Source organism: Penaeus chinensis, chromosome 39, assembly GCF_019202785.1.
Source record: "Penaeus chinensis breed Huanghai No. 1 chromosome 39, ASM1920278v2, whole genome shotgun sequence".
NCBI classification, from domain to species: domain Eukaryota; kingdom Metazoa; phylum Arthropoda; class Malacostraca; order Decapoda; family Penaeidae; genus Penaeus; species Penaeus chinensis.
In genome coordinates, this window is record NC_061857.1 from 21088293 (window position 1) to 21100792 (window position 12500).

Below are 12500 nucleotides of genomic sequence, written 5' to 3' on the forward strand. Positions count from 1 at the left end.
AACAAAAATATGTGTAAATATGCAACTAGAATCTCTTCATAATCTATATAAGACATTATCTCTTATAAAACTAAACATCACACAGCCCTCATCTCATTACCGATTGGTGGCCGCGTTGTAGCAGTAGTTGGGTAAGAAATCGTAGTTGAGTTCCCAGAAAACATGGAGCGTTGTTCTGCCATAGGGGGCAAGGACATTGTGGTTCGCCTCCCTCAGTTGTGCATCGAAGTCGTCCAATACGAGCAATTGACTCAAGAGTTTGTGTGTGAGTTTGTTTACCTCAATGAGTCCTTCCAGTTCCTATGAAATATGCATATTTTTTTTAATTTGCGTTCTTTAAAAAATTAACATAGGTGTGGTGAAATTACTAACACTATAAATAGTTAATTCCCATATTGATCTGAACTAATGAAAATTATAAAATAGCTTTAGAAGAATTAATATACAGTACATTCTACCACTGTTTTCAAGGTGTAATACTTTTTTGCATGGATACACTCATTAAGAATTTTCTCCATAAACTTACTGAGAAAAACAACATGAACAGATATTTCACACAATAACCAAAGTTTCCTTACCACAACAGATGTGATATCTGCCCCTTCAAACCGAGCAATAGCCACTTCAAGGGACTTGTGCATGGATGAATTTATGCGCTGACAGATGAGCTTATTGAGGTCAATACTGCGGCCAAGAAGTTGCACATGACGCTGCTTCAGCAAGGTGTCATACCTGTAAGGAAGATGAGACATATCCATATCCATTATCAAGAGTTCTGAGCAACTCTAAAAGCAGGGGTAAGCACTCTTTTTTTACCTTGAATATCCATCTCCCCACTAAAAACTGCCATTGTAGAAAGAAACTTATCTTGCCAACTGTCATCATATCATATTTTTCAATCTATTATATAAGTGGATCCCTAGGGGTTTCAACTTTTGAGTTATGAGCCACATCTCATGCCCATTTAAAGGGATTTAAAGAGAGGACATGCTATGGTAGGAAGGGATGGTGCCCACTTCTGGCTAAATAAAACCCCTTTCAATAAATGGCAGTAAATATCAAAAATATTTTAACACCTATGATCTGGATGATATGACCAGAACATCATGAAAAAAATCTGGCTTGAGTGAATATGCTGTCATGGGAAAATTTGGCAGTGAGCTGAGAGAGAGAGAGAGAGAGAGAGAGAGAGAGAGAGAGAGAGAGAGAGAGAGAGAGAGAGAGAGAGAGAGAGAGAGAGAGAGAGAAATAACCACAAACTTACCGATTTGCTGGTGGGTAATGGATTCTCATGTTGTGAAGGCTGCACTCACTCCTGAACCTCTTGTCAAGTAGGATGCTGTGGAGTGAAATTTGAGTCTGAGTTACAGATACTTATGACATAATCAGGTACTAAAAGTGCCATACTGTAATGCAGGCAGATTTCTTTTTTCTGACAGTAATAATATAATAATGGGAAGGGGAATGGTAATATTCTAAAACCAAAGGAAAATCTACATGCTTTTTAGGTGCGCTTTCGGTGTTTGCCATCGACTTGAGGACCTAATACTTGCAAGACTTTAACCCACTCATGCTGGCTGATATCTAATCATGTCATGGTAACCTGGGCCTAAATGTCTTGGGTGCCAAGTAGATATGCCTGCTCTAAGATCAGTGCACTAAACAGCCGGTAGCTTGTTTGGCCTTCAAAAGTAGGCTTAAAGCCCTTTTTAGCCTTATTTACGGAAAAAAAAACAACAACTATGAATGCTGCATCCAAAAGCATAGACAACAGGGAAATGCATGTTTCCTGTGCTTCTAACTTTTTACTTGAGTGGCTGATTGCATGTGAAGCCAGCACCTGGCTTGCTATACATTAGGGAAATTCTGTCCTAAGAGGGATAAATCCTATATGTTCTCCTTGCCTTTGAGAAAGCCACATTTTCTAAAATATTACTAATCATTATTGAAAACCGATATGAATAATCAAGAATTGTGGGAGATAAAGGAACAGAGATTTACTAATATATATCGACTATGAATTACAAAAACAGTACAGAGAATAATGATAAAACCACTTAAGACATCCTTCACTCACACACCTGCCAGCTAGATGTTTATAGTAGGCAAAGATCTGTTCCGATAATTTGAAGACAAACTGGTCAAAGCAGAGGTTAACCTCCGCTTCAATTTCATCATAGAGAAACTGCTTGCGGAACTGTGTGAGAGCATAGTAGGCGCTGTCGTTGTACAGGTCAAGAGGGTAGAGGACGCATCTGGAAGCAGAGACCAAATATTATCTTGTATTTATGGTTCTTAAAATGGTTTTAATTATTTTCAATTAAAGCCAGTACATCCACTGAACCCACTGCAATAATCTCTGATTTAATAAACATATGTATGTATGTACATATATAAATAGTAAAAAAAACAACTACATTTATTTTTTTTTCAATGTGGGTTTTTCTAAAATATATAAATAAATATATATATATATATATATATATATATATATATATATATGCACATACATATATCCCCCCCCACATACACGTGTGTGTGTGTGTGTGTGTGTGTGTGTGTGTGTGTGTGTGTGTGTGTGTGTGTGTGTGTGTGTGTGTGTGTGCACGTGTGTGTGTGCACGTGTGTGTGTGCACGTGTGTGTGTGCACGTGTGTGTGTACGTGTGTGTGTGCACGTGTGTGTGTGCACGTGTGTGTGTGCACGTGTGTGTGTGCACGTGTGTGTGTGCACGTGTGTGTGTGCACGTGTGTGTGTGCATGTGTGTACATACATTTGTGTATATATGTGTTTGTATAAGTGTGTACATACATTTGTGTATATATGTTTGTATAAGTGTGTGTGTGTGTGTGTGTGTGTGTGTGTGTGTGTGTGTGTGTGTGTGTGTGTGTGTGTGTGTGTGTGTGTGTGTGTGTGTGTGTGTGTGTGTGTAATATAAAATATTAAGGTGATAAAATTACTTCCTAACCACATGTTGCCGGGGAAAATGAATAAATAATGGGGAAAATGCTGTGCTCTTTTTTTTATATTTTTGTGAAATGTCCCTGCACATAGATGGCTCTGCTAGTGCTTAGCCACAAAGGAGTCAATTAGTAGACCTTGTGCCCTTACCTAATATCACCATTCCTTGAATTGGTAGGAAAAATATATTTTTTCTAATTCTATGAATATTGATGTTATTTTTATTATAGAAATTATAATTACTATAATGTTATAAACATTAGTAACAGCAAAATAAGATAATGTAAAATATTTTCATAAATCAAAGAAATCAGCCATCTATGTGTAAAAAAACATTAAGTAAGTAAACTCACAGTGGGCATGGCATGTACACACATGGGTTAACAGTCAGTGCAAAATGGCAACAAACCAAGTAGTCTAAGAATGGTGTTAGAGGAAGATCAACTTCCTTAACTAAAGCTAAACCAACTCACTCCATCATTGACGCATCTTTGGTGCGCAGGATGTGGTCAGTTAGGATCCACGGCATGGACATCTCAATGGGGAACTGCAGGAAAAATGTAGATCATCTTTTATACTTTCCATTCACATTAGAAAGTAAATACCCCTAAAAAATCAAAATAAGTAAATAAAACTTCCCATGATAGGTCAGATCAATGTATGCAAAGCATCCTTAACAATCTAGAACATAATCCTTCAAAAGAGCATAATTCTGGCTAATTTGGGAGAAAATAATGAATACTCCCTCCTCTTCCCCCACTTCTATTTACTAATAACTTCCTTACATTTGTGGAACATTCAAAATATCCATGATGCCAAATGGCAACACTTCATTTTAGATCTTTAAAATAACCTGAAATTTAAACCCTGAGCTCTGATCTCTCCCCTCACATGGAAGGGGTCATGTTACTAATTCACAGCCATGTTAGGGTTAGTTAGACAGCTTTATGGTATGAGACTGATCATCATTAGTCTTATTAACTGAACAGTTTAACTGATTTAATTATCTATTTCATATTATTGCAGACTTTGGGAAGTAAGATTAGTTATCTTAAAAAAAATACTTCCTGTATATGCTCCTATTTACAAAAGCTTTGAGAACAAGAAAGCAGAGAGAGCTTCAAGTGCACTTCCACATATTGGAACCTCAAAACAATACCTAAAAATACACTAGTGACTAACCATAAAAAAATCTTCCCAGAGAAGAAATCCAATATTTTGAATAATTCCAAAATTTAAGAGAAAAAAGTGCCATGCTTTTGCCATATATTTACACAACAGCTCTCTAAAACTCACTGAGCATGAAAAAATATTAAAAAAAAAAAAAAAAAAAATCATCACCAAGGAATGTTTATTGTTATCTTTTCATATAACGATACCTGGCATAAATAATTTTAAAACAAATTGGCAGTTTACCTAATGATTATACATATATTTTCTATAATTCAGAAAGCATATCTGTTTTTTGACTATGTCAATAAAAATAAGAGTTCTTTAATTAAATTATGTTCTGACACTGTTTTGAAATTTCCCTAAACATCCTATGCATATTAGACATTACTTAAACATAAACAATAATTACTCATTTCTTTACTCTTTCTATTTACAGGATTTAACAAAATAATTTAGTATTTATCAAATTTATCTTTTCATAAAATTATCTTGAGACACACTCACAAACATGTATTAGAATACAGTTAATTATTATTTGTAACCAAACAATTAGTTAATATATTTAACGAGGTTAGGAGTCAATTAGTTAACAAGCAATACACGTACGAACCGGCTGTCCAGTGGCATTCACCAAATGACAATATCTCTTGCATTACAAATCACATTACTTGACATCAATAACAAAGTTAATATTTAAGTACATGTAACCCATTGTGTTATTTATCTTTTTCCCTTTGTCTCAAACTCAAAGAAAATGAGTAATATCAAAAACTTTCCATATGATTTCACTATACACTTGTGCACGAGTTTCAAAAAAAATCTCAGTGTGGGAGCAAACAAACATTCCTTCATTATCCTAAAAAAAATAAAAACATCCTTAGCCATTCCAGAACATAAAAGAGTTAATTTTTTTTGTATCACAAAAACCTATGCGCACTTGAATAACTGTTATCAAAATACTGTTGTAGCAATTTAAAAGTAAATAAAAAGTACATTAAATCACAAAAATCAGCAAAACTAGACTTTACTTTGGCTTTAGCATATTCACAAATTAACACATTCACCAAACTGCATATGGCAATTGGTGTTTACACATTTTTTTTCCCATTGCTAACTGAAGAGGCATGTCTTAGATGCAAACAAAAACCAAGAAAAATATAAATTAACCAATATATCACATAATGAACCAGTCAATGACAGTATGCCACAAATAAATTAAATCATAATATTTTACATAAATTTCACTAGCTTTCACTGATGGATACAGGCCTACGGTGTACTGACTGACTAAAACGAAGATTGAAAGAGCTTGTGTTAACAAAAATGAGCACACTGTGGAAACTGTACAAACCCTATCACTGTTCTCATCATATTGCAGTACATATATACACACTACCTTGAACTTGGCAATCCCTCAGTTGGAGTTGTGTAATCACTATGTTCCTAACAAAACATTCCTAGAGCCATTAGATTTTGAGACTCAATGACACCTATTAAAAGTACTACACTACAGAGATAAGAAATTCCCAATGTAGATTTTTCTTTCAAAATCTTAGATCATAAAGTCATTATAACAACTACAATTAAGAAATACCAGTGCAATTATTATAATCTGAAGTCATCAATCAGAATTACAGTGAGATATATTTACTAAGACAGACCCATAATTTTGAGAATATCCAACAACTATTCATTCTTTCCTACAACTATCAAATCTATGTCTCCCTAAACTCCTACCACTCTCATAATCTACAATATATACCTCTATATCTACATTATCAAAACATCCTTGATACACAATTAATATTACAAAGTACATATTTAACATTCTCTACCCTCTATACATTCAAATGTATAACAAACGCCCTCTGCTATTAAATATTAGCTTTACCATGAAAAACTTACAAGTTGAAAAAAGTTAAAAAAAAGTTTAAAGATATGTAAATAAGTGAGAGTTCCTCTGCAGACCTTAATTCTTTTCTACAAACCCATCTTTACTTATCTAAGCATCAAATAAACCTTAGTATAAATAAAACTCAAGTGTATGAAGAGTGCTTTTGTCATTCAGTTTCCCCAAATTCCCCCAACAAATAACAAAGAAAAATACATATCCAAATCCATTTATAATCCATCAAAAGAAATAATTAGAACATACTGAAAATCATTAATAAAAATATTGTAAGACTAGTACAAAAAAAAGAACTGCTTCATGTTCTATCCATCTTTAAAGCTTCAAGGATTATGGCATGAGGCTTAAAATCCCAGCTACTGGACACTGGACATCCACAGACAAGCTCATGTTCTGAACTGTTGACTTAGAACATACAATGAAGATAGCAACAAAAAATGTAGCATTCTTTATGGCTTCTGCAGCAAAAGAGGAAGATAGCAGGCATTAAGAAGTAAACTTCAGCATCACAATTCCCAAAGATATCCTATTGTGTATTTTGTTTAAGTTTTCCAAGAACATTTTCAAAGTGAATCTGTTGTAATATTTATCACAAGTGATGGAACTAGAAATCCCTAAATCACACATAATTTCAAAAATAAAATTTCATAATTACATAATTCACTACAATGTCAAACCCTGTGCATTTTTAAGATCTCTGTCAAAAGTAGAGGTGTCTAAGAAAAAGTGCAGTAGCACTTTTTTTTGGACACTGGTGTTCAGAGTCCAAAGATTAAGGTTTTAAGCCTCATGTAATAACCACTTTAAATTTAAACAATTTGTTGGTACTAATTTCCTTTCACTAACACACTAAAAAAATCAACTCTCTTTCTCTGCAAACACAAATATTATACAGTATCTTTTACAACATATTCTACTTTTCTACTCTATTTACCTCAACCGAGTACTTACACCTGACACAGCAAAAGGCACTGCAAAGGTCTGAATCTCCGTAAAATACAGTGAGTTTGGCATACTTACAACATGTTCGTAATCAAGTACAGGATTACTTATGAACGACACCACTGTAAGATGATCAAGGGACAGAAGGTTACACTAACAGTGTTTTAGTATCCTCTACAATCCCCTGATATTACTTAGAAAAAAAAATATATACCAAAGAGAGAAATAAAGACAATGATTGTGTGAGTATACACCACATTTCGACAATGATCCTTCTAGGTGTGTCCTAAAGCTAGACAGAATATGTGCACCTGCTGTGGTTCTCTGTATGTATGGTTAATACTTGAAATAAGAAGCTCAGTAGAAGTACAGATAGTTAATGCTCTATACTACTTTGAGTGGTCATACATTTTTACAATATTAAATAAAACTATTACATTCACAAGCTGAAAAAATAGCACAGCATAGTGAAACCAATACAGGAAATCATGTAGGGTACAAATTTAAAACACAAGGCTAATGGTTCTTTGCTGACTGGGACTATCAGCTAGACTTCCACTCTTGCAATAGTCAATGAACAGAGGACTGTCCCAAGCAACAAAGACCTTGTCACTCCACAGAGCAAGAGAGAGAGTCAAACTCATCTGCAGCACCCCAACCTGATTTCAATTTGGTATTTTGCTGTAACCTCTTTTACTGCACACTGTGTAGTGACTAAAGAAACTAAATAAATACTAAAAAATATTACATAAACAATAATAAACAAATGACAGAATAAATAAATCACAAATTTCCAATGCAGTTACAAAGGCAAGCACAACAGGCACAAAAAACACAGGCACAACAACCAGGGAACAAGACAGACGTGAGAGAGGGCGATACCTGAATGCGCTTGTCCATCACCACCAGATCTTTGCATTCCTCATTGTGATGGTGCTCCACAGTGCACTTCTAGGGACAGTCAGGTGCACCAGAGAATAGTGAGCAAATGAGGTCAAGTAAGGTCGGAGAAAGCTACCATCAGAGAGGATGGAGGAGAAGTGGGTGCGGTACCAAATCGGGGAGAGCAACGGAGAATGACAGAAAAGGAGGTGACTGACCCGGATGAATGGTGATGAAGAGGGGCTGGCAATGACGGACAGCAATGAAGATGGTGGTACAAGGACTTGTCAAGGGAGTGAAGACGTGAAGGAGGAAGGAGAAGAGGGGACAGGAAGGAGCCTTGTCCAAGACTACTAGTTAGGGTCATGTAAAAGTTATGAAGAAAAAAGGGGGTTCATTTGTAGATCAATTTAAAATGAAAATGAAACTTTTCTAAATTTATGTTGGCATTAAGATGGAAGTAAAAGAAAATCTAGGAATAAGTTTGAAAAAATAAGCAATGTCTGTGAATTAAATAGCATGTAACCTAAGAGCTTTATAATAAACAGGGTAGGACCTCTGAACCTTACAGGTGAGATAATGAAGAGAGTATCCAAATGTTTCAATCACAAAATTTAGCAAAACACTGAAGGCTACAGAAAGCTTTAAGTATTATTTAAAAAAAATAGAAGGTTGAGGAGATGTATATAAAGATAAGAGAGCACACATACATAATTAACCATCTATGCATCAATACTATAAAATAAATAATTCTTTACAGCAAATTACTGCTTCTTATTGCTCTGTTTTCATAATGATAGTGTATATATCATTAACAATTACTAAAGGGTTAATGATAAAACATGTCCTAAGATAATCATATTTAAGAGGTTTGTGTATGATAATAGCAACACTAATCATTGTTTAAATATATTAGCATCAGGGTACCCTGCCTGACAAAATTACTAAATTGGAAAAGGAACAAAACATATTAATATATATTTACATATATGCACATTATCTGACAGTGATAATAACTATAGCATTCATAGTCATACTAATTACTGCATCTCATTGTACATATCATGTCTTAAGTTCACTGATACATCTAATGCCTTGGTTTATATTTAGAGGCAATTAACAAAGCATATGATGAACAAAAGTCATTTTTTGATATTGGAATTGTCATTCATTTCGTGTTGCTGCTAGATTTATTTTCACTGCTCTCAGGTTCATCAAACATAAAGTGGCATGTACACATAAACATGATTCATTTTGTCTCTAGCATTCATAATCCAATGATTCTTTAACTGGTCTACAGGCATACACCACCAAGTCATCACAGCAGATTCTTCATCCTTTTTCATTTACAAGAAAGACTATTACAAACTATGATTTTCTCTATTGCCAGATGCAAGAGTATCTACACATTGTATTTGTGAGCATGTAAGTTCATCAAATATATCTATGGGTACACATATGTTCATATATCTGAGTGTGTGTATGTGTCTGTGTATATGGGCTTAAAAGTGCATTTGCCTATGATCTCAAACCAAAGACAACTTGTATGAAAAATAAACACTGAATACACATTTAATCTCTATACTGGTCAGCTTTTTCCTTGGTTTAGGTGACAAACATTAAGCAGACCCTCTAAAAGGTTACTGAATTATTCTTATGTTATGTAGTATTTTATATCATTATATCAAACAATGAGTCAATATGGTAATTTTTGTTCATAGCATTGACATCACTTTTGTTATCATTACAAATGTTACTGCATGAACTTCATGAACTTTAATATATAGTCACAATGCATTCTAAATGACCTTATGCATTATTATATAAACATATTGTTTAACTCTGCTCATGCTCTTCTTATAATAAAGAACAGGCATATAAACACAAATTCCATGTCTCTGCAAAACTTCATCGAGAACTACAGCAATGCCCTCGTGAAATGTATTCTACATAGAAAATTTGAGGCATTTAGAATTAACTTGCACGATGTTGACAGACCGGATGCACCTATCAACATATATGACTGAAATGAGGTGTTTAATGAAGGAATTTTTGCTAAGTAATTAGTGTCAGTGGTTTGGTTCTAGGCCATGTCGATCATCTTTTTGTTTTTTATCTTGGGTGGGGGGGATCAGTATGCCTACATGATCTCTTGCTAGTAGACATATTCATAGTCAATGCACACTTATCTCTTGGCCTTTTAATTACAACTTGATATTTAAAAAAATCCTAACAGTTGCAATGACAATTTAATAAGAAATCATTAGGATATCTGCACGGGCTGAAAGCTTTCCCGTTAGCTCACACTGAATGCCTTATCTAAGATATCAGTAATCATAATGATTAGCCTGTCAAAAAATTAATAAAACAAAAAATAATAAATAAATAAATAAATAAATAAAAATAAAATAAAACAATATCCTCCCAAATGTATAACAATGTCAGCAATAATTTTACTTTATATTTTATTTATATATTTATATTATATATATAAATAAATATATATATACACATACATATACACACACCACATATATATGTATATGTATAGGTATATGTGTGTGTATATATGCATATATAAATATGCATATATAAATATGCATATATAAATATATATGTATATAATATACATGTATATGCATATATACACACATACATATATGTACATATATAAACATATATATATATATATATATATATATATATATATAAACATGAATATGTGTGTGTGTGTGTGTGTGTGTGTGTGTGTGTGTGTGTGTGTGTGTGTGTGTGTGTGTGTGTGTGTGTGGGTGTGGGTGTGGGTGTGGGTGTGGGTGTGGGTGTGGGTGTGGGTGTGGGTGTGGGTGTGGGTGTGGGTGTGGGTGTGGGTGTGCGTGTGCGTGTGCGTGTGCGTGGGCGTGTGCGTGTGCATATATATACATATATATGTGTATGTATGTATATATATATATGTATGTATATATATATATATATATAGATAAACATATACGTGTGTGTGTGTGGGGGGGGGGGGTTTGTGTGGGTGTATATGTATATGTATGTGTGTGTGTGAGATAGTGAGAGAGTGAGAGAGTGAGAGTGAGTAAGTGAGTGCACGCATTGAGTGACTTAGTGAATGAGTGATATTAGGTCTGAATATATGTGTGTAAATCCACAAATTCATGAACCTATGCAACCTATAATAAAACAGATTTTTTCAAAAGAAGCAGCATTCTGTGCAGAAAGATACTAAAAAATGTGAAGCCTTGACAATTTAAGGTACTCTTCTCTCCATCTTTATACAACTCCTTGTACGGACGTGGAAGAGGAGAAGAGGAGAAGAGGAGAAAAGGAAGAGGTAGAAACCCTGAAGGAGAAGTCTGGGCATGATATTCGTTCATGTCTTGATGTTTAGAGAAAATAACTGGGATCTTAAAAATAACAGTAAAGAAATAACATAATCATACATAAGCTTAATCATTTGAGATAAATACTTGATAGAATAAAAGGTTATATATATTTTTATCAATTTACAAATAAGAAAACGTCAGAAATTATTTTTGAAAACTGCTTTTAGAAGACAAAATCAGAGAGGCTGAATCAAATCCCAAATTCACAATGCAAGACTAAAAGCAGCTGATTGAAACAGCTTTAAATATCAAAATAATTTGTAAAAGATAATTTTAATCATTCATCTCTAACCAAAAAAGATAAGGGAAAGAACATATATAATGTTAACTATATAGTTAATGACTTTTTTATAAGTACATTCTATAATGATGCAAGGAGTTTAATCATTATTAACACTGTAGAAAAAGCTGTCCAAGTATGAAATTAGTGTCAGTTTTATATATATTACAACTGAAATACAATTAGGTTAATCTGGAATAGGAATTAACATGGAATGGTATTCTTTATCATCCATATATATATATATATATATATATATATATATATATATATATATATATATATATACATACACACACATATATATACATATACATATACATACACACATATATATATACATATACATATACATACATATATATATATGTATATATATTACATATATATACATACATACATACATATATATACACATATCTACATATATATACACATACATAAGTATATATATACACTCTATATAAATATATATGTGTATATATATACACTATATATATATATATATATGTATATATATATATATATATATATATATACATATATATATATATATGTGTATATATATATATATATATATATATATATATAGTGTATATGTATAAGCATATACATAAACATATATACATGTATATATACATATTCATATATATAATATATATACATATATATAATATATACATACACATATATATACATATATAATATATATATATATATATATATATATATATATATACATATATATACATATACATATATATACATATACATATATATAATATATATATAAATATATATATAATATATATACATACACATTATATATATTAAATATATAAATGTGTATATACATATATATGTATACATGTGTATATATACACATACTATATATATATATATATATATATATATATATATATATATATATATATATATATATATATATATATATATATATA

At 32.4% G+C, this 12500-nt stretch overlaps 1 protein-coding gene across 4 annotated transcripts in view; it reads right to left on the minus strand.

Moving 5' to 3' along the window:
* Positions 1-12500, minus strand: part of LOC125046852 (cytoplasmic FMR1-interacting protein-like) — a 48809-nt gene that overhangs the window by 11804 nt on the left and 24505 nt on the right. For 3 of the 4 annotated variants that reach the window (XM_047644846.1, XM_047644849.1, XM_047644848.1), the window contains 6 exons: positions 7867-7935; positions 3434-3507; positions 2082-2255; positions 1265-1339; positions 579-732; positions 101-300 (listed from right to left, as the gene is read on the minus strand). In XM_047644846.1, coding sequence (XP_047500802.1) covers positions 101-300; positions 579-732; positions 1265-1339; positions 2082-2255; positions 3434-3507; positions 7867-7935 — 746 coding nt within the window. The remainder of the gene's footprint in view (positions 1-100; positions 301-578; positions 733-1264; positions 1340-2081; positions 2256-3433; positions 3508-7866; positions 7936-12500) is intronic. The other variant, XM_047644847.1, reaches the window with a different exon arrangement.